At 37.2% G+C, this 23,583-nt stretch overlaps 1 protein-coding gene across 4 annotated transcripts in view; it reads left to right on the forward strand.

Annotated features, from left to right (window-relative positions):
* ATP6V1H (ATPase H+ transporting V1 subunit H) overlaps window positions 1–23,583 on the forward strand; it is a 49,603-nt gene that overhangs the window by 11,566 nt on the left and 14,454 nt on the right. For all 4 annotated transcript variants that reach the window (XM_014257833.2, XM_088063789.1, XM_088063791.1 and 1 more), the window contains 8 exons: window positions 4,801–4,914; window positions 7,516–7,620; window positions 8,649–8,702; window positions 10,828–10,925; window positions 12,404–12,596; window positions 15,665–15,843; window positions 16,600–16,725; window positions 18,887–18,988. In XM_014257833.2, coding sequence (XP_014113308.1) covers window positions 4,801–4,914; window positions 7,516–7,620; window positions 8,649–8,702; window positions 10,828–10,925; window positions 12,404–12,596; window positions 15,665–15,843; window positions 16,600–16,725; window positions 18,887–18,988 — 971 coding nt within the window. The remainder of the gene's footprint in view (window positions 1–4,800; window positions 4,915–7,515; window positions 7,621–8,648; window positions 8,703–10,827; window positions 10,926–12,403; window positions 12,597–15,664; window positions 15,844–16,599; window positions 16,726–18,886; window positions 18,989–23,583) is intronic.

Below are 23,583 nucleotides of genomic sequence, written 5' to 3' on the forward strand. Positions count from 1 at the left end.
AATTTTTTCTAAACACTTTTTACATTTAATATATTGGCTTATACTGTGGTGGACTTGTCAGTGTTAGCTGAATGGCTGAATTTAGTGATCTTAAAGGTCTTTCCCAACCCAAACAATTCTAAAATTCTGTGACTTGTGACCTCAACTCTTTCCTGTGGTATGGGGAGGATATGACTTCTCATTTTAAGTTGTTGAAGCTTTCCCTATGAAGGTGTTAATTTGGCCACCCTCAGCAAGAAGGTGTAGTTTCTGCAGCTTCAGGTTTCCAACATAAGATAGGTTGTTTGGGACAACATGTTCTGAAATTCTGCATGGTTAAACCAGGAACTTTTAATTCAGTGTAACATACAGCTCTTTGTAGCTGTGGACAGCAGTTATAAGAGTTGGCTATTAAACTTGGTCTCAGGACTGCTGAGCTGATTGGGATAACTCAGGAAAAGGCTTTACTCAATCAGATAATCCCGCTTTTATGTTTCCTTGCTCTGAGGATAAATATCTGAAGATTATCTTGGCTAAGATAAAGCATTTGTAGTGATGTAACAAGATGGGTTGAGTTGGGTGACATTTTTTCCTAGTATTCACATAAATCATCTGTGTTTGATAGTTTCTCTTCTCCTGGTTTATGATACATTTGATCCAAGGTTACAGTGATATGTGTTTAGTGCTACTGGTTTAGGGTATTGCCCTAGGAGGTGAACCATGTGAGTTCTAATTCCAGCTCTGAGTATTCAGTATTTCAACAGGCCAGTTGAAAAACATGAACCTCTCCGCAGTTTGTATAACATGGGGACCATGGTGTTCTTTCATGTGCCTGTCTGCACAATAGAGCCCTAAGTGAGTGCCGTGACACCTAGGCTAATAGGATAATAGCTAGTGGTGGTGGCAGCAATTTACTCATCTGTAGCTTGGTCGCTTTTTCTCATTTAGTTTTACTGTTTTTCAAGGGTGACGCAAACATTGAGAAGCAGAGAAGATGAAAATGATCCTCAGTGCCATTCTTTGATTGGGACACTGAGTTGGGAATATCTTGTTTTGGTTTACACATTAGATGACAAACTTTGGCTCAGTGTGTGAGAACTCTCTTTATTCTGTCTACTTTTGTGAAGAATGGGTCTTGCTTTCTGTGCATCAGTACATAAGTGGCCAGAGAATTAATCATTTCACTTGCCCTTTTTCAGAACTTGTGAGTGTTTGTAGGTCTTGTTTTGCTAATGTGCTTTGGAATTAGCCTGCAGCTACAGTATATGATGGCTGATGATATCCCCTGTGCTGTGGAATTAATACCCCACAGGTAATGCTTTCACTGGCCCACTTTTGAACAGATGGAATAACTATTCCAGGTAGTCACAGAAAGTATTTTTGAGTAATCTCTCTTTTGCTATATTGTGTCTGTCATAAGTGGTTAGATGTATGTGTTTTCTTGACTTTGACATGGCTGTATTTTACCCTGCCCCAGATGTGGCATGTATGGAATTCTTAATGTTAAATGTAATGGCTTTAAATTTTTCAAGCTTTATAGCGATACAGCAGAATAGAGATATTGGTGCACACTACATATTTGCTTTTGTTTGAAGTTGAATGCCTTTTTCACTTTAGAAATTCTGCTTCAGTATCTGAAAGGCTGTAATGACTTGCAGTGCTGTGTGTGATTGCAATATTCAGGGATGCTGGCATAGAAGGCTTGTGTGCAGACATCCACATGGCATTATCTCAGAGTTTCCTAACTTCTGACACCTCCACTCAGCAAAGCTGTAAAAGGACTTCTGTTTTGTTTTGGTCATGCTCGAGGCTTGGAACATACAGCCAGTGGTGCCTTATGAACCCCTGGTTGCAAGTTTTCACGTGTAAGATTCTTGTCAAAAGGCAGCATATTGCCCAACAGCAGTGTGACTGTGAGTTTAGGGCAGGGTCTCTGCAGGCTGCCTGGGCACAAGAACCCACAGTATCATAGAATTGTAGAGTGGTTTGGGTTAGAGGGATACCTTGAAGATACCTGGTTCCAGCCCCCTTGCTATAGGCAGGGACAACTTCAGCTAGACCAAGTTGCTCAAAGCCCCATCCAACCTGTTCTTGAAGACCTCCAGGGATGGGACATCCCCAGCTTCCCTGTGCAGCCTGTTCCAGTACCTCACAATCTTTCCCTAATACCTAAACCTACTCCTAGTTTGAAGCTGTTCCCCCTTGTCCTGCCACTACATGCTCATGTAAATAGTCTTGCCCAGTTTTCTTGTGGTGGATATGAAGTCTCTGGTCTTTGTCTGACTTGTCTTAATTCAGTACAAAGATTTTAAGCAAGAAATTGTTCAAGGACATGGCCTGTCATGGTGCTATTGACTCTGAGTAAAATTTGCCTTGAGAAAGTATGTTTGCTGCAGTTTCATGAGATGAACAAATAATATTTGAAGCTGCTTTTGATAGCTGGAACCTTTAGAAACTATTGCAGGTAGCAATATCCAGCTTTTGTCTGATAATGGCGGACTGTAGTTCTGCTCTCTTTCTATGCTTTCCTTGTTAGGTCAAAATTAATGTCAACTGTATTTTGAGCTCACCAAAAGCTTACTTGGGGGTCTAGGATTATGCCAGCAGTTCTTCTTACTGATTTGATGACCTTTCTGAGAAAGATTTCCTTTGAACACTGGCAAATGTGAAATTACTCTGGCATTAACCACAGAAGATTATCACCATTCTGCTTACTTCTGAAGGTGGAGAGTGTTAGCATACTGCCATCCTTGAGGAAACATTTCTTACTCTCTTCATCTGATAAATTCTTGGAACAATTTCTTTGGATTAGTGACCTCAGCACACTGCACAGTCTGTTACTTATGAAATCTTTAAGAACCTACACTGTAGCTGGTGCAGGTAGCAGTACCACCTGCACTTTGTTATGCTTCTTCAGAAATGACAATTACTAAATTATTCAACTGTTGATGTGAGAGCTTCAGAATTTTCTTTTTATCAGTGTAGGTGCTACACTACATATTTCAGGTCTGCGGGAAGTTTTCCGCTCCTTCCCTTCTGTCTTGATCCTGCACCTTAACAGAAAGCCAGACAAGTCTTCTGACTGACAGCATATTGAAATTATTTCAGCATTTCTGCTTCTAGACTTGTCTGTCTCCTCCTTAGTTATGTTGTAAACTGAACTCATTGATCTGGTGAATTTTGATCTTTCTTAGTGAGGCTGTTTAGCACATTCAGGTGCTAACAGTGATTCATTTGATCTAACTGCCATTTCTCATCAAGCAAGCCCTCACAGAGTAAAAGCTCTCCATCAAAGGCTCTGTCCTGAGATCTTAGTTTTATTTATTTCATAGTTTGAACAAAAAATTTTGAGAACATTTCTGTGTGCCTTTCTATGCATGCCATGTAGAGAATAGATCATTGTAAGGGTTATAACTGGCAGACAACTGGTGGCACTTGAGTCAGTGATCAGGGCAACAATTTGCAGCCCATGTGGTACAATACCATTGGTAGTTTAACCCCAGCTGCTAGCTAAGCACCACACAGCCCTCACTCACTCCTCCAGCAGGGGGATGGAAAAGAAAATCAGAAGAGTATAAGTGAGAAAACTTGTGTTTTGAGGTAAGGACTGTTAGTTTCAAGGAAGGGTTTGTTGATGCTCTAAGGCTCAGTAAGATGCCGGTGTTTGAATCATGGATACATTCCAGTCATCTTGTCCTTAATGGATCATATTCCAACAAGGAGGCTTGCCTAGCTGGTTCTTTGTCCCTAGAGTTAATAACAGGGTGCGGAATTGATGGAGAAAAGCCTTTCTAGCTAGAGGAGTTTGAAAATGAAAATGTCTGGATAGTGGAGACTGAGATACTGTCCTTTTGTGAGTTTCTCATTTGCCGTCCTTGATAGGAGCTGTGTACTGTGATAGGAGCTGTGGTAGTAGTAGTTTGACTTCAGTGGGGAGACATCTCTTGAGAAGGAGAGCTTCCAATCCACCAGGCTGGATAGCATATGGAAATGTTTGAGGAAAATCAAGAATTCAAATGTGAGATTTTTTGGGACTGTCTGTCTATATGCTAGGCTATTAGGAAACAGCAGAGCTTTTCTTTCTCCTCCATGATTGCATGGCGTGTTCTTTGGCCTGCTGTAAGGAGAGCTGTAATAGCTTCTTTGCATAGTGATCATTAGGGGAAATACTTTAAGAGGCTGTTCCCAGTGCCCAGGCTCAGGTAGTTGTAGTCTCTTGTGGCTCAGGATAGGAGCCCTGGAGATCAGACTTCTGGTGGCAGTGTCCTCTTTCAGATACGCAGGTTGCCTGAGATAACTGCTGAATCAGTTGCAGCCTCATCTGGGAGACAAGAGCTCATTTCCCATTGAGAGGAATGGAAAGCTTCATTTACATCCCAAGGTTTCACTTATAGAAGAAGTTCTTGTGTGGAAGTAGCATTGAAACATTGAAAACTTTGTATGGACTTTATTCAAGCATAATTGGTTGGATGACAAGTAGTGTTATTCGTAAAAAATGACAGTATTTAGCTTGTTTTCATTTGCCTTGCTCCACTTGCATGTTCAAAAGAATATATGTTTTTGCTCAAGCAGGTGTTGCAGTAGTGGGGTACAACTTCAAGGTTTGCTTCCTCCACCCAAAATCTCCAGGCTTAATGTTGGTGTGCTGAAACGAGCTGTATCCACAAGTAATTTTTCAGTCTAGCTGAAAAATTTCCATAGGCTCTTACAAGCCAGGATACACTCTGATAATCTATGCCAACATACCAAGGAGCAAATAACTGCTTTATGTCGAATGCTTTTACAAGTCTGTCATCTTTTCCTCTTCCTCAATTTTTACAGGAAAATCATCAGCGTGTTTGCATCTTCTTTGATTATGCAAAACGTGGTAAAAACACTGCATGGTCCTATTTTCTGCCAATGTTGAATCGACAAGATCTCTTCACTGTGCATATGGTAAGTTTTAAATGAACCTGTCTCTGAAGATGGTAGAGAAAAATGCTGGTTCTATTTTTTTCAGGAGATTTTGGAATTTGGAGTTGAACTTCTGCCTGGAGTGGAAAGTTTTCCTCTTTCAGTCTAGACGAGTCATTCTCAATACAGGCTTCACCTAACCATATTTCAAAAAGCAAAGTTACATTGTTAATTTGCATTGCAGTTTATTTCTGTGAGATTAGGGCAGGTTTTAAAAATTCAGAAAAGCAGTGATTTTAGAGCAGTAAGTGCAGGAAAACATAACTGAAAATATTTTACCATGACTGCCAGTTGTGGAATTTCTCATCTTGTGTAAAGGAAATATCTTTACCTCGATGAACCTTATTTTCTCATATGCTCAGTTTGTCAGCTGAGTCACTGGAAGTGTAGAGTGAAAAACAGAGAAGTGCTTGATATTGTTCAAGTGCTGCTCAACAGCAGCTAAAACATTGATACATTACCAGCAGTGTTTTGGACTCCAGTCTAAACCACAGCATCATATGGACTGCTGTGAAGAAAATCCATAGGTCTATCCCAGCCAGACCCAGTACAGCCATGTCCAGTGTGTGGATTCTGCTGTGTTTTGATGATTGTTTGCTGCTCCTTTATATGGAGTAGCTTTTCTGGAATCTTAATATTCTTCTGTTGTCAGTGGTGAGAACTAACCATTTCATCTCAGCAGGATATTTTTCTTGTGAGGCAAAAACATGTTTGTATTACTGTAAATTCCTAGGGGAGACCACAGTTTCCAACAGTGAAACTTATATTATGGCTTGAGGAGGAGAAAACTGCACAGCTGTGAATTGTTCTACACTGCATATGTTTGTGGTGGAATGATATGATGGAGTCAAATCCTAGACTTGAACTAGAAACCCACTACCTGGCCTGCATTAGGCTGTGTGGGTTGAACTGGTGCAAGGATTCCAGGACACTGAGCAAGCCACGCTGTTTGCCCCGGGTGTGGCCGGTGCAACTGTGTTTGGGGTTGTACTGCAACTTGGAACACTGAGCTGGCATATGATCAAGAAAAAATGCAGGCTTTATTTATTTATTTATTTAATAATAAATTGGTTGACTGCATGGATGTGAATCAGTTTTTTTGGTGTAGCTGAGGGAGGAGGTGGCTGGGTTTTTTTTTGGCCAATGCAATTAATTTTGTGGTTTTTTTGGTGGTAGTGCTACTGAATACCCATCCCGCAAAATTGCGGTTTGAGCAGTCAGACAATGCTGACTGCCCAAATATGCAGGTAAAGCATAATTTTTAGACCCTTGTAGTGGAAACTATTTAATCTCCCTGGAATGGTTGTTTTTAAACATATGGTATAGAAATTTTGGTGGTCAGCCTTTCTCTTCTCAGATTTGTGATACTCTTTAGGTACTGCAAAAATACACAAATAATTTAACAAGACACAGAGAATCTTATGTGAAGTGAATCCCCTTTAAGTGGATCCCCTAAGTTGACTGCCTTATACCTTTTAGTACAGTGCATGTTTTTATAAAGCACATAAACGTTTTCAAACCCAAGTTTTAGGATTGTATTATTTTTGTTTGGTTTATTTTGTTTTTCTCCTTACTATGCACACTGGGAGTTTTTTTATGCCATATCATTACATCTGCTGTGGCAGATAAAAATACTCATCCTCTGTGTAGGCTCAAATTCTGCTAAGCATGAATGGTCTCTCATTTAGGGGCCAGGTAGCAACTCGGAAGAATGGTTGACTAGAGAGCTAGTATCTTGTGTTTTAAAACTGGAGGGATTTAATAGGGTGACTTACTTGCATTCAGAAGGGGATTTGACACATTTTTAGTGTAGCGATTTTTTTTCCAAACTCACACTTGTAATCTCTCTAGAAATCAGTGGTGGTGCTGCACATGTGAATGCAGTAAGGTGGAAAGGGGGCTAGAATAGTGTCCTCACTGCACCATGAAAATGTGTGCATCTGAATGAACCCCTGCTTCAGTAATTTCTTGGTTACACTGCCTCTTTATATGTAAGTTCGCTCAAACGCTTTTGCAAATTAACTGCAGGCTGCAATGTAAATTTACTTCAAATATAATTTGGAAAGGCTGATGTAGAAATATACTCTTGTTAAAGTATTCTTAAAGACATAAGGCATCATAACTAGATTTTTTCTCCCAAACTTCATTCTTAAGTTGTACCTTCCATTTTACTTTTGTGCTCTTCTTTTTCTGGGCTTGAAACTTCTCCCTTCTTGAAGATGACTTCCTTCGGTTTAAGTACAAAAATACTTCAATATTATGTTACCATATGTTATTGGCATGTTACTGAAATCAAGTCTGCATATGTTAGGCCATCAAGTATCTTGCTTTTGATTGATTTCTGAGCAGTAGCCCATTGACAGCTTCCCTCCATCTTCTTCTGAATTCTTTGTTGGTGCCTTGTGAACTTCGACAGCTACAGGTAACTGATAACAGGCATGAAGAGTCCCCTATACAGAAAATAAGTAGATTTTTGTTAGGGACTATATTTTATCTTAAATTGGTTTCCAAAGTTTACAGAACTTCTCACTGAATTCTGGAATTGTTGTGTTTGAAAAATCAGTTTATTGCATTCTTTTACAGGCAGCAAGAATTATTGCCAAACTGGCTGCTTGGGGGAGGGAGCTTATGGAAGGCAGTGACTTGAATTACTATTTCAACTGGATTAAAACTCAGCTTAGTTCACAGGTAAAAAGTTGCTTTTGTTTAAACTTTACAGTATCTTTGGAAACTTTCTTTAAGAATATGAATGTATAAATGTGCAAACAAGAGGTATATTTTTGGTTTTGCTTTTTTTAAAATAAAATTTTACTTTGTCATTTTTGAAGCTAAATGGTCTTTATTCATTTACTCCAGTCCTTGAAATATAAGTGAATTATAAATCTTTTTGCCTCTTCTGTTGGTTAACACTGTTTTTTTTCTTTTGGACACTGAGAAATGAGCTGAGGTTTTTTCTTTTCGTCTTGCCTCTACTATTTTGGTTATCAGAGCTTTTTGCTGGGAAGAAAAGTCACATGGCAGCAGAAACTGAATCTCAAAACCTTTTTCCAGTTTTCTGTAGTACAGAGTCTTTACTTTTAGTCCTGTGTCTTGAAATTGCATAAATTCTGACTTATTTGGACAGTGGTTTTATGGTATCAGCTCAGTTTGAACCACTTCTGGATTGTCCTTCAAAGATGAATCATTCTCCTTTGTATTCATTTCTGGACATTTTTCCTTCAAAAACACTGTGATTTGTCATTCATTCTCTTAGTGTTGTAGTAGAAGTGGATTCTGGAGAGCTGAGAAACATTCAGTAGATTTATTAATGGTATTTTTTTCACAGTTTGCTAAACTGGGCTTAATAAAAAGGAGTTTTATTTTTTTTCTCTGTAAGGAGAATCTTAAAGTTGGAATTTCCTTCAGGAAGATGCAAGAGCACAGTTTGCAAATTCTGAGATAAATAATTGTCTTGAGTAAATTGACACTTAATTATTTAAAAATGTTGATGTACCAGATCAGTTCTAAGCATATTCTTCTTGACATGAAGTGTGTGGGAAATAAATACAATATATTACAGTAATATACTAAGCAGGAAAAAAACATCTAACAGATTCAATTTTTTTTTTTTTAATGACTGGATAGATTGGAGCACTGAAAAAAACTTGGTAACAACTGTTCCTTAAGGGTGAAGAACAGCTCTGATTTTAAACTTTTTTTTTTTTTTCTTTTTGTAGAAACTACGTGGTACAGGGGGTTCTGTGGATACAGGAGCAGTCTCCACAAGTGATGTGAGTATATCTTTGAAATCTGTCAATCTGCTATTTTGGGCAGGTGATGTTCACTCCTTGGATTAAGGTGCAGATCTCTTCTGGTGCCAGTGATAAGAAGTACTTGGAATCAGAACTGTACAACAGAGTGCCAGGTGATGGCGCCAAGAAACAAAAGTATTTTTAAACACTGATTTCACATAGAGTATTGGCAGTGGAAGTGTATATTTTACAAGTTAGTTGTCTTGTTAAAGCTGTAGACGTATGTAGGATTCTGTTTTTTAAAACTTGAAAAAATTATGTAAAATTAATATTCAAACAATTTAAAGTCCCTGACTTGGTGATCTTAGAGGTCTTTTCCAGCCAAATGATTCTGTTATTCAGTACTGTCTGTTTACCACTGAACTTTTGGACTTGTAGAAGAAACCTGACACCAAGAAGCTTTTGTTGTGCTGTGCAGAACTTAGAAAAGGGCACATCAGGTATTAAAGCTGATATTGCCCCTAAACCACTGTAGCATGAAATTGCAAGAGTGCTTTCAAAGCTGTAAGCTTTTCATATTTGAATAGCTTGAATTCAGAGGAAAATAGATTGTCCTTTTTGCATCAATATTTTTTTAAATACTGAATTTCATGTAGCTGTAGCTGCTGAGCTTGGAGATGAACTGTGGCAGTATAACAAATGCAAATAACCATCATATCTGGATTTTCTGTGATGTTGTGGCATGATGAGGCAGTTTATCATAGTTCTTGAATGTGGAGTAGAATTCAGTTTGGTCTTTTGTTCCTTTTGCAGCCTAAAAGTGGTCACAGTTTCTCAGAAGACTTAACTTGGGATTTGTTGTTCTTCAAAGTGTAGTTGTGGCTTTCAAGTGTTAGCATCATGTAGAGGAGAAGCCTCTCAAATTACCTTAAATTACCCCCTGTCTGGAGTTTAAGGTAGAAAAGGTGCAAGACCGTTAAGCATGGGTAGGACATAAAACAATGCCCTGAGCATATAAGTTGAAGTATTTCAGTATTTTGTGTGCAGATCTGTGTTCCATAGTGTTAGGTTTTGGTTGCCTGACAACCCTCTGGCATACAGCCTTAAAAGAGTAAATAGTTCTACAGCACACTGCACTTATTATGGAGCCATGAGCTCCTCTGACTTGCTTAGAAATCGGTATTTATTGCACCATGGCACTGCATGGATGTACTGTGCCATGGCAGGGTCCCAGAGCAGCAGAGTGCAAATATGTTTTAGGATAATTAAAGTGGGTAAGTATTGTCTTAAGTTCATTAGTGTTCGGATTTCAGATCTAGCTTATGCAGGATTTTCAAGCAGGTCCTGGCTAATTTCAGAATAAATTAGAGATGCAGTTGTAGCATTTTATACAGGAAATGAGAGCCGGAATCTATTACAAAATTTCAATTATAATGGTGTTGGAAGACAATGCTTTTGTGACAGACTCTTTAAAAAGAAAACTCCAAGTTCAATGGGTTGGTGATGCAGATAAATTAATGCATTATTTGGAGTGGGAGAGCTGTGTGTGTGTTTATAGCTGTTCTATTTGCATGGGGTGTGAAAATGAATACTTTCACAGGGAAATGGATGTTCTAGATGATTTGAGCCCAGATGAACAGACTTAGTTTTTACATAAAGGACTTAAATATCTCATGAGAGACACAGAATGAGTTACCCTTTATTTTCAATTCTGTTTATTGCCTCCTTTCTTTTAATATGGGATTGCCTAACTTCTTTACTTCATTAAATGTTTGAAAGGTTTGATCCTGTATTATGTGAGTGAGCTACCATGAGACTTTCAAGGAATAGGCTTATAGAGAGGAGAAAAACACATTTTATCAGCAGCATATCTGATTCATGTATGATTAGTGTTAGTGAAGGTAATGCTGACAGTTGAGGAAGAAGAGAGAAAAACATGCTCTGGCAAATTTATTCAAACAGAAGACAGCTTTCATTCATAGATACTGAAGAAAGGCATGTTCAAATGTTCTGATAATGTAAAGTGGTATCACTTGCATAACACTTCTTTAATATTCAGAACTCTCTCCTTTTATGCCAGTAAAGTCTAATTAGGGAAACTGTACTTCAGCACTTACTACCTGACTCTTCTGGTAAGAAGTGATATGTTGTTCTCTTCACCCAGAGTTCCCAGTATGTACAGTGTGTTGCTGGATGTCTGCAGCTGATGCTCAGGGTCAATGAATACCGCTTTGCATGGGTAGAGGCAGATGGAGTAAATTGGTGAGCACCTATTTCAATTTATATGGATATACATGCACTTACATGCATGCAGTAGTACATTCCCCAATGACCTCTTTTTGGAATAGAACTCTCTTGTAACAGACAGCTGCTCTGTTTGCATACAAAAGAGATTTGTTTTCAAACATTAACACAGTCAAATAGACAAATGAAACTTGCACTGTTGAGGCTTTAATGCAACTTTCTTTAATGAAGAAGAACTGCTTGAGTATGTATCTGAACAGGAATATAACAATTTGTCTTCAGCTGAAGATGTTATGTTTATTTTTTAATAGAGCAAGGACTAATGAAATGAGTTTCTGCCAATCATCCTAGTCTTTGAGTTCAGAATTATTCTGTCTGAAAATATTAGTGAAAGGAGAAACATTTTCTGGAGCTAAGACCAGGTTTTATTCCCGTATGGTTTTTTTAATTTATTTTTTTTATATTTATTTATTTTATTTCTTTATTTTATTTATTCCCGTAGGTTATTTTTTTTCCAATTCTCTTAATAAATAGCTTTGCATTGGGGTAGGATTTCAGCACTAATCTTATTTAAAAAATGCTTGCCTAAAAATAATTTTTTTGCCATATATGCCTCTACTGGGGATGCTTGGTACATAATTTGCACTTGAATGAAGAGTACTCCTTTACACTGAAATGGAGAAAAGTCAAAATTCCTAGTGAAGTAAAATTTCAAGTGATGTTTCTATGTGTCAAGATGACACTTCTGAAACCAAAGAAGCTTTTTAACCAAGTATTAAAGCATTATGATAAACCTGTGTTTCACCATGTTTAAACTTGGTAAGAATGTTTTTGAATGTAGATTCTTTTTTAAATTTCAAATTGAGTTAGCTATATCAAAATTGACCTGTAAATTTCCTTTTAAATTTTCAAAACTTCAGCTGAATAAACCTTCTGCTTGATGTCTTCTTTAAGATCTTGTGATACTACATTTTTTCTAGCAGTACTTTGTATATTTGTATCTATGAGCCATTTTCTGAGAGATTGCTGGTAAATAATGAATACTTCAGCTCATTTCAGACACTCCTGTGGACAAGTAAAATTAAGGAACGAAGTTCAATTTGTGTTGATTTTGTTCTGTTTATTTCTTCTTAAGTCTGAATGAGTAGCTGAGATTTCTCCGATTCTTCCAGAATGACAAATAATGCTTTAAATACCAGTAGAAAAACTGTCTTGGTGAACCAGAAGATGGATACATCAGTTCACATGGGAAAAGCTGCTTTATGGCACTAAGACTAAGGAGAAAAAAAACATTTCTTTAGAAGATGGCTTTCTGAACAAGCTGCTTCTACAATGATAAATAGTGATGCAGGTTACTGTGAAGTGTGTGTTGTATGCTCATCCTCAGCAGCTCTTTCCAATAAATTCTTGATAACATTTATTTTAACGTTTCAGATTGGAGCAGTGCAATGTAGTCATTATTTAAAAATTAAATATGTACTATGTCAATTTTTTAGCATCATGGGTGTCTTGAGCAACAAATGCGGTTTTCAGCTCCAGTATCAGATGATTTTCTGTGTCTGGCTGCTGGCATTTAGCCCTCAAATGTGTGAATATCTTCGTCGGTACAATATTGTCCCTGTGCTGTCGGATATTCTTCAGGAATCTGTCAAAGAGAAAGTAACCAGAATCATCCTTGCAGCGTTTCGGGTAAGTATCTGTTGGCTGCAGCTGTGCTGTGCTTCTCTCACAAATCCCGAAGTCTCAAATGCTGCTGATGCACAGCTATTTTTGCTGGACCATATCGATAAGCTGATTGAAAGCTTAATTCTCTGGGCTTATTTTTTTATTTGTTTTTATTTTTCTGTTTGTAAACTTGAGTTTTTGCTACAGGTAATATACAGGTTATTACTAGTAGTAGATACCTGCTATTCAGTGTCTTCTTAAAATAAGATTGACTAAAAAAACAATGTTAACACAGACACTAATGATTTCTCTTTTTTAATTCAAGATTATTTTTTCTACTAGTACTACTGTAAAACCCTGGAGTTACTAATAGCTGATAAATTTTACTTTATGAAGCATTAATTAACTAAATATTATTTTGAATGTATATGTTTTTCCAAGTGAGAAATTATTTTTATTTAACAGTCCAAAAATCTTTTCTTGGTGGCTGTGTAAAGGCAGACGAGAATATCCATGTAAGAGTGATTAGTTGGCTTACTGTGTCTGCATTTCCTGAAAATTCCTGGTCCTATTTAAGATAATTAGGAAGAACTGAGTACCTAGACTTGATATTTTCACTGTGAGATTACCATTTTATGTTCATGGATGCCACTAGTTTTATGTGTATGCTTGCCAAGTGTCTTGTTAGTAATAGAGGAAGCAACTTGTATTGCTGTTTTCAAGCAGCACTTGGTATCCTGAGTAGGAAATATAGGTCTTGGAAGCTGTTTGTTTTCCTGGATGTGGATTGTGCTCTAGTAGTGTTTCAAGCACATTAGAATGGCGAGAGGGAAATTGTTGCTTACTGACTTACTGATTAACAATGATAAGCTGTGTGAAGGTGCTTGCTCTGTCTCTCTATCTGAAAACATCTGCCACTGAAAGATTTCTGGATAAGCCAGATCATAAGAATCTGCTGTTTGTCTTATTGAAGGAATACAGTGGTATGAGGTGTTCAGTAGGTGCTGTTCTTACTGTATATTCTTGCTGTAATCATACTATTCTTACTCTGAAGGTGTTGCAGTGTTCTTAAAGATCTTAATTTAGGATTAAGCAGGGACATATAGCAAGACAAATTGTAAAAAAAAAAAGAGAAAAGCTGAGAAGCTCAGCAGTTAATATCCAGTTTCTTTCTATTCTGAGGTCATAAAAAGTAGGAGAAATAATAGTTCTTAGATTTACTAATGCTAGTTCTTAGATGTAGTGTGTTTTGCAAGAGGAGACCAAAGTGAAGCTAAGTTTTTTTCTTAAATAAAGGCTAAGAAGGAATAAGTTGTTTCTGTTACAGGCTTGGGGGAGTGTAACTTACCTGTTTTCCTTTCTCCAGCATTAAGGACTCGTGTTGACGTGAAGATGAGTTGTTAACTGGCAGCCAGGAACATAATAGATTAGAAGCTAGACATCAGAGCTGTGACTTATGAAGCAAAATTAATATAGGTAGCAGAGGCAAAGTAGTCCTTTTCCTATATGAGATGCCACCGTATCAGTTTATGGGGGGGAAGGGCATTGAAGACTAGGCTTGATGATTCTCCAAATCTGTCTGTGCATTGCTGAAGGTGCTCCATTAGTCTTGTCAATTTGGATGTCCTATCTACTACTTGATTTCTCCTATTTTGATGTAATTTGATGTAGTTCACTTTTTTGTCAAGTTAATTGTCTGAGGTGTATAGCTGCAAGTGTAATAATTTTTTCTATGAAGCAACAAGTATTGGGCACTCCTCTATCTTTGAATCTACTATTTTCTCTACCTATTATTTTATCCCCTCATTTTTCACACTTTTATTCCCATCTGTGCCTGTTTCCTGCCTAGAACTAGACTTACATCTTAGGATTTTGGTTTTTATTACTGAATAGTTTACTGATCCATTCTATATAGTCATATGTTAGTGTTTTTACTTTGTTAACATATCCTTTCAAATTCACAATGAAAAGCTTGAGTATCTCACTATGGTAGTAATAGGTAGTAATATTTGGAATAACTTTGACATCTCCTTGCAATTATCTTAACTAGGAGTTCTTTGGAACCTTTATCCACCTGCTCCTTGAACCTGTTGAATTGTCTTATTTAAGATTCATTACTTTTTCATTTGCTCTCATTAGCAGTTCTAACTCTAAGTAAATTAGCATTACTTTCTGCAAATTACCTTTTAGTTCTCTCACTGAAATAGAAACTGGGTTGGCATTTTTTTGCACATTAAAGCTAATTGTATATGGCCATTAAAAGCAGTAATATGACTTATATTTAGTTTGCAAGTTTTAAAATTGATTTGCGGTGTTCTGCCTCAGTAATTCATAGGATGTCTGATATCAAAGAAACCTCAAGTGTAATAGTTCTGTGACAAGAATGATGCCTTCAAATTCCTTGTATATAGTTTCGCTGCTTATTTCTGGCAGATGTTAAGTCTTATTTATATGAATACATGTTCTGTTTATTAAGGACTTTGTCTTTTATATGAAATTCATGTTTTCAGCTTTATCAAAAAGTGCAGGTGGCCAACTCTGATTGAAAAATATATTTGAAAACTGATTAAATTGAGTAGAAATGTAATGAATAAATGATATTGGAACATGACTACTGCATTCTCTGCTTATAATTCCAATCTTACCAACAAGCTTTTGTTTAAATAAAAATGTCTACTTGGAATATTCCCAAACTTGAAAAGAGCTGATCTAACCCAGATGGTAACTTTGAATTGGAAATAAGACTTCAGGTTATTTTTTTTAAAGACTCTCTGATTTATGCTATTGCTGCACAGGAAGCTAAAATGATAATCCAAGATAAAAGTGGTTGTTTATGGTGAAGGTTTGGTATTTGGGATATAAGCCTGCCCTTTTTCTTTGAACAGTCTTTTTAGTCACCACAGTTTCATGTAGAAAATATTCAAAACAGGTGAATTAATACTTTCTATTATTGAAGAAAGAGATTATTTCAGGACGTGTTCAATTCTGTCGCTTACTAAATTAAAAAGTTTCAGTAAGAATTTCTTTAAAATACTGCTTTGTTTCAAAGTAGCATGTTCTTAAACAAAATAAGTACATCTTTACTTCCCTAGAATTTGTTAGAGAAGTCTACTGAGAGAGAAACTCGCCAAGAATATGCTCTTGCCATGATTCAGTGTAAGGTTTTAAAGCAGCTAGAGAATCTGGATCAGCAGAAATATGATGATGAAGACATCAGTGAAGATATCAAATTTCTACTGGACAAGCTTGGTGAGAGCGTGCAGGACCTTAGGTATGCTTTGCATTGTGCTCTTTAAAAAATGCAGTTATGTGAATGTTGGTAGAACCTTTTTCTTTTGTAAGGCTAAAATATCTACAGAATTGTAGTATGTAAATGCTATTTAGTAAGATAGAGCATACAGAGATGTGCTGGTTGTCAGTTTCCTATTGTATATCAGTATTTAGAAGCTGAATAGAAAATAAATCCTTCAATAAACCTGTGATCTTTGTGAGAAATTGTTAAAGGACTCAAAAGCGATCTTAAAGGATTTCCAGTCAAAATTGAAGTCCACCTGATTAGAATATGTTCTACTGTCCAGATTTACTCAAGTTTTTGCTAGCGTTTACCTAGTTCTTGGTCTTGCACCTAAATTGAAGTGCATATTGTAGATAGTGTCAAAGATTTAAGTGGATGGAAGATAAACACTGAAATCCTTGACTGGGGAAGTTAAAACACAAAAAGCCAGCAAAATTGAGAATTAAATCCCAAAATGTTGCATTTGTGTTGCTTGGGCTTTTCTTTTCCCCCCGGTAATAGTGTTTTGGGGCAGATAGAGTTGTGTTTGAAAACAATTTTTTCTTGCCTGTCATTGATTTTCTTACTTACAAAATGGTGAGACACGGAAAAATTCTCATATTCTGCAGAGCACTGGCTTCCAAATATGTCATAGCAATTTGAACTCCAGCTTTGTTAGGAACAGGCTTGGGCATATGGTTCAAAGTGTTCTTATAAGCTTGGTCAGTATCTCATTTAGGTCTTGTGTTGCAGCTCCTTTGATGAATACAGCTCTGAGCTCAAGTCCGGAAGACTGGAGTGGAGTCCTGTGCACAAATCTGAGAAGTTTTGGCGGGAGAATGCTGTAAGACTAAATGAGAAGAATTATGAACTACTCAAGTAAGTTTTCAAGTCTTGAATCATGTGATCCTTTAATATTTTCTGTGTTTAAATGAACCTGAATCTAATATAGGGTTTACATTTTAATACAAAGTAGTGTTAAGAATGAAAGCAAGTCAAAACATCCTGTTTATGTCAGAATGTGTAGTTCGTTCTGTTTGAAACCAGAACTTTTTATTTGCTTTTACTGGTCAAAATGTATTTATGATAGAGGGAATATCTTTAGCTTGACTTGCTAAAACATTAAAAATATTTTTACTGTATCTTAATCTTAGTTTTGTATTGTGTGGTGATGTTGATCTGAGAGATGAACTCCTGTCTTGAATATCTGGGAGCTGAAAGTTGTGGTACTGTTCCATGAAAGATATAACTCAATGCATTATGTTGCAATGTGTTTATTTTGTATTGGGACTGTATTTGGAGTACATAGATTGTTAGATGAAGTGAACTTGAACTCGTATTTATTTGCAGTCAAGGACTGTCTGTCTGGCAGTCTGAAACTATGTCCTGAAATGATGCCTGGCTCTTAGCTGTTCTGTGTTCACTGTCATTAACTGACAACACGTGGTGTTCTTTCAGTTCAGGGCTTGCTAATAAGTGCCAGTTCTAACAAAAATCAGGGGGTCAAATGGACCATGTGAGATGTTAGAAGACATGGCAAGAGCAAGGTGATCCCGAGCTTTATGTGCATTTCAACTGGCCTAACACCTCACCAAAACTGTCTGATAAATTCTTCCCTGAGTGGATATTGCTGAACATGTAGGATTATAGACTTAAAAATTTTAAATGCTGACAGCTGCGGCATGAAGTTGAAGCTTGGTATTCCCTGTAGTGATTACAATGTTTTGCTGTATTTATTTCTTCTGGTTCTGGGACTTAATTTCTTGTGCTGCTACAAAGACGGTGATCTTCAGTAGTTCCTTTAACACACCCCCAGCTCTCGCAAAACCCCCCAAAACTCAACGCCGCAACACCAAACCAATCAAACCAATCCACAGAAAATCTGTCCACCCTCCACCACAACATAATGGGGAGATTCTTGCACCTCAGAACTTCATTTTTTGCCTTGTAAGGCATTTGAAAGACAGTCTTTATTTGCTTTGAGCCATATAATTTTTCCTTATCTGTCTGCTTATTAGTTTTCCAAATCTAGTACTCTTACACTACTGTTAAACAATTGTTTTCATACCTTCTGCCATTACTGCCTACTTTGATGTTGGACTTGTATTTTGTTCAACATCATTATATGGATCTTTGGTGTCTTCTGCTTAGTGTTATCGTTCAAGTTTCTGCTTCCTCTTCTTGTCTAAAGTAGTTCTTTTCATTTGAGAAGTGCTTTTTCTGTCACTTTCTGGCCTCTAGGGACACAGTGGCTGTGGTAATTTAATTTTACTAGAATGTTCCTTTTTTTAATTCCAGTTGAATTTTTAACCTACCTATTTCAGCTTGTTTCTAACTTTCTCTGATTAGAACACATTTGTCATCTCACTAAGCATAGAATACTCTAATTTTCCAGTGATCTATATATTTAACCTGTTCAACTGTGCCTAACCTTCATAATCTGTGTCATTTTCCCCTCTTCTCATTGCTGATTAGAGAACATTGTTATTTGTAGCTGTTTTCCACTGAAAGTTGTTTAACTACTTAATTAAAAAATGCAGACGGTATTAAGAGTCTAGAAGCTGTTTTCTGCTTCTTACAGCTGTGTGTTTCTATGCATGCTAAGAAAATAACATGTGGCACTGGAGTAATTTACAAGGTGGTATTGCTTTCATCTGTCTTTGAGTTAGGACAGAACTGCTTTTTAATGAAGCTTATCTAGAACTCAGAACTGTTGGTCTTGAAGCCAAAGTATAGAAAAAGAAGAGATTTTGTAACCCTTGGGTATAGTTATTGTGTATGTAGCTCACTGAACTGACTCTAAGTGAATACTTTAAATAATTCTGTTAACTAGGGCAGGTTCTCAGTTTCATTAAGTACAATTGCATATCTAAAAAAAGTTCTAGCTTTACTGTTTGGATGGCTTGTGAAACATTTTTATGCTTATGGGCTTTGTTATTTTGTCAATTATTACAAAACCCTCAACAAATAAGAAAACCAAAGCAAAGAAATAAAAACCAACCCAAAACCTGGGACTTTATTGTTTCAAATTCTTTCCTAGAATCCTGACAAAACTTCTGGAGGTTTCTGATGATCCACAGGTGCTGGCTGTAGCTGCTCATGATGTGGGAGAATATGTACGACACTATCCCCGTGGGAAACGGTAGGAATATGCCAGTATGTTGTTATCCTAGAGAGTAGCGGGAGTATGTACAGTGCCTGTGGCATTTTCTGCTTATTTATATTAAAATATGCTTCAAAGGGATTGCAGGTTATGCTTAAGTTTTATTTATTGGGAAGATAAGAAAACACAAACTAGATCAGATGAGAAGCTGCAAACTGGATCTTTGACTTAATATATTTCAGTGTCTCTTAACCATGAAGAGAAGCAATGTTTAGAGTAAGTATTGAATGCAAGGTTTAGACTAAAGCAGAAGCCAGGCACCAGAAGAAACTACCAAGAGTTTAATCAACATATATTTTTTCCTCTCTGTTATGACTAATTGGACTGTAATTATTTGACTTGGGGTAGACATGGACTGTTCCAACAATGATAAATACTGCTTTGTGACTTAAAGACAACAGAGTTTTTTTCCACTAACAATTGCTGTTGTAATTTCAGCAATGCACAGATTCAGTTGTCACTCTTCCATTTAAGCATGTTTAACTACACAAATACACATCTTGGTGAAAGCTTTCATGTTCATGATAAATCAAAATTCCTGTTGGAATACACACAGACATTGCTATATTTTCCTGCTTTAAAAACGTGTGAGCAAAGATGTTTACTGAGTAACTGTACCTCTAAGGTAGAAAACACTGAAGCAGAAAGAAGCCTTTGGTTTTTGCAGGAATCTGGCTCATCACTCACACAGAGGCACATCTGACTTAATTTTTGTAGCAAAGAAGCAGTCTGTTCCTGGTTTCTGCATAGGGTGTAATGGATGTCATGGTTTAACCCCAGCAGGCAACTAGAGGTCCATACAGCCACTTGCTGTCTCCACACAGAAGGATGGGGGAGACAAACAAAAGTGAGAAAATTTGTGGGTTGAGATAGACAATTGAATAGGTAAAGCAAAACAGGGAATTAATTCACTGCTTCCTATGGGCATGCAGGTATTCAGCCATCCCAGGGAAAGAAGGTCTTCATCATGCATAATGGGTACTTGGAAGGACAAACACCATCACTTTGAATGGTCCCCCCTTCCTCCTTCTTCTCCCAGTTTTGTGTGCTGAGCCTGTTGCCATATGGTATAGAATATCCCTTTGGTCAGTTGGGGTGAGCTGCCATGGCTGTGTCCTTTCCAAGTCCTTGTGCAGCCCCAGCCCCCTTGCTGGTGGGGTGAGGAGCAGAGAAGGCCTTGATGCAGTGCAAATGCTGCTCAGCAATAATGAAATCAACACTGGTTTTAGTACAAAGAGGAAAAATAACTACCTCAGCTAAAACCAGCTCAATAGATAAGAACAGCCTTCTAGTCTTGTTGGGAATTTCATGAACACTTCTTGTGCAGACTGTTGTCTTGACAGTAGTGGACTCATGGACAATTCACTGAAACTTCAGGCCATATGTATGCTAGGAAGATTTGTTGACTCCAGAAGTACTCACAGCCCTTGCAGTCTTGTAAGAACTAAAATGGTATTTGGAGGAGAAGTAAGATATCCTTCAGTAAAGTGGAAACTAATAGTGCTGCCTGCAAGTGGCAAAGCTGGAGGACTGGCTAATAGTGGTTGTTCTTGCTTTGAGCTGCTCTTTGTATGAAATAATTTTTTTACATGTTTGCCATAATCTTTAAACAGCTTGCATGCATTTACCTGAATGTGTGGGCTGGTATGGCCATACAGTTGCTGAACTAAAGCTATGAAATCAGAAGAGTGGATAAATAGGACCTGTATGCTTCTGTCTGTAGTTGGGAAAATGTATAGCTGTTAGGAGTCCAGCTCCACTCATCTCCCAGGCTGTTAAGCCTATACAACAATGCACCAACCTTCAAAAGGAGTGGTCATCAGCAAATAGAAAGAGTCCTAGATTCTAGATTCCTGGTTCTAATCCACATTCTTATCTCAAATTCTAATACTTGAGCTGCTTTCTGTTTACAGACTTGGCTTATTTAGCTTTCTGTTCCATTGAACAAACTGAAATTAACACCTTTCTTTTAAAGAATTTTATTTGTAATCCAGTGTATTTAAACCAACTATGACTTCAACAATTTTGGAACTAACTAAAAGCTTAAAATACCTATGGATTATGGATCACTTGCAGCATTTCTTATGTTTTTTTGGTGTATAGTCATGTACTGCTCCCACACGTGATTGATATTTCACACTCCTGTTGCATGAGTCACTTTAAGGATAGATACAGTTTCATTGGTTTAGAGGAGTAGAAGAATTCAGGTGTCTTTAAACACTTTTGTTTCTGATAAGTGTTTATTGTCAACTCTTAACTGGATCATCCTTTAGCCTTTGAAGGTTGCAGAAATGAATTGGATACTAAAACTATTTGACTTCACCTGCTGCACACAGTGAAGACTTAGAGCTACCTAGTTAGTTCTGGCTAACCTTTCCCTTTGTCTGATGCAATTACTGCGTTTTTGCATGACTGTTCTCCAGTGCTTAAAAAATTTTAAGTTGCTATTAAAATTACACATCGTGGACCAAATTGTTGAGACAATGGCACTGTGGGCTTCTGATGAGGCTCACCAAGATGCATTTTCTGAAAGTGTAGCAGGAGAAATAAGGTATAGCACTGGTACTTTCTGTCACTAAAAATAAAAGCAGGCCTCTAGCACAGCTTCCTTGTTGCCCAAGGATTATTGTTATGTACGATCAACGAATTTCTTGAATGCTATGAACGTGGGCTTTGTGTTTTACATGTATAAGAGATAGACATCTAGATCTAGAGACATTCTCTTCCTTAGCTCAGGATTTGGAAAAAAAACTTACATTCCCTTTTTCACCCTGGCTTTCAGATAAGTAGTGTGGATTTTATATTTGTTTTCTGCTATAACATTCTAAATTGTATTTGTTTTTATTTTCTGTGTCTTCTTTCTCCCTCTAAATGGGTCATGTTAAAACCTGAATCTTCAGCATCCAGAAACTTTTTTGAAATGCCACTATTTTGGCTTAGAGCACTGATGTTATGAGGAACAGAAGATGTGCACTTATAACTGTTCCACTGGGCTTTATTAATTCTGGAAAGTAAGCAGCAGTTGAGGAGAGGGGGAAACTAGATGCAGTGTTTTGGACACATTTAGAACTTGAAGGAATGTGTTTCACTGTGGGCCTTCTTCACTGTTTAGACCCATGGGTAGTTGAAAACCCATGGCTGGGAAGTGATTTGTACCTGTAGGCAGCATTATGCAAGAATGATAATGCTGTTCTTCAACTCTTCATGTTCTCAGCCATAATTTCAGTGATGTATTGTCATCTGAAAGAGCCTATTACCATTTGTGATTATAGGCTTTTAACCTTTCATTTTGGTTCTCGCATTCTTCTAGCATAAGGAAGCTTTTGAGTTTAATGCCTTTTTCACATCCTTTCAATTCCTAAAAATCCAGTGGTTTAAATAAGTCCTTTAATAAAGAAAAAATTATTATTTGTGTTTCATATTCTTGCCTTTGTGTGCAGTGATTTTATATTTAACTCATTAAAAAGGTGAGGCAGCATAAGGCAGACATAAAGGTTTTTTCAAATCTATTACATTAACTAATGACTTCTTGAATTCTTGGCAAGGATTGCTTGAAACAATTGCACTTTTCTGAATCCTTTCCTGCTTTATGAAACAAATGTTTTAAAATTTTTGGGAAATAATATTCCCTGTGGTCTTAAGGATGGATTTGACTGAGTTAAAAAATTAAATTGAAAATTCTCTGTTTCATCTCCATGCTATGTCTTCATACCTGTTCTGAAGTTTGCAAAAATACATTGTATGGTGCAGCTGCAATGCATTAATCTGGCCATGATAAGAAGAGTATTACATTCTGATAGCTAATGCAATGGCAGGACAACATCAGGTTAAACCTAAAGCGAATGGTAGTGTCTTCCCAGGATAGCATGTTTAACTACTAAGTGACATGTGAGAGAGCTGATGTAAAAAAAGCATATGAAAGTCAATAAATCAGCTTATATATTTCTTGCAATTTCTCTCCAAACTTATTGTTATGACAGACTGAAATGCTGCATGTGAAGTCATCTGGATGGTGATAGTTTTTCAGGTTTTAAGTGTGTTGCCTTCTGCTGTTTTTATTAAGAAATAATATATTCATGACATGCGATACAAGGTTTCATCAGTATTTCATAGGGGATTTGGTATTGCTGTTAAAAAGCTGTGCCTGACTATGGTGGTGAAGTTTGTAGTGAAAGATGCAGCTGAAGTGTATCCTTTTTCTGGGAATGGCACCTTAACAGCCAATTCTGCATCTTGTACAGGAGTAGCTGTGGTTCTAGTACAGTCTGAATGTCAAAAAGCTCTATATGTGCGAGGTGGGTGATTTAATAGGTGTAGGTGTGATTACAAGCATTTTCTGTATTAGGCAGTGGCAGAAGAGATTGAGGTTTTATTGCAAAGAATGGAGTGGCCTGGTTGTGATCCATTTATAGGGTGGAGAGCACTGCCTCTCCTACTTAATAATTGATAGTGCTGTCCCTTGTGAACCCTTTTAGAGATCCTTGTAAAGCAAATAATCCTTTCTGAAAAAGGTCCTTTTCTTGATTATTTATTTCAAAGTAGCAAACAGGAGTCCAGGCTAAACCCTTTGTGAT

This window comes from Pseudopodoces humilis, chromosome 1 (genome assembly GCF_049639895.1).
Source record: "Pseudopodoces humilis isolate 2021_Gansu_Grassland_sample_001 chromosome 1, ASM4963989v1, whole genome shotgun sequence".
NCBI classification, from domain to species: Eukaryota; Metazoa; Chordata; class Aves; order Passeriformes; family Paridae; genus Pseudopodoces; species Pseudopodoces humilis.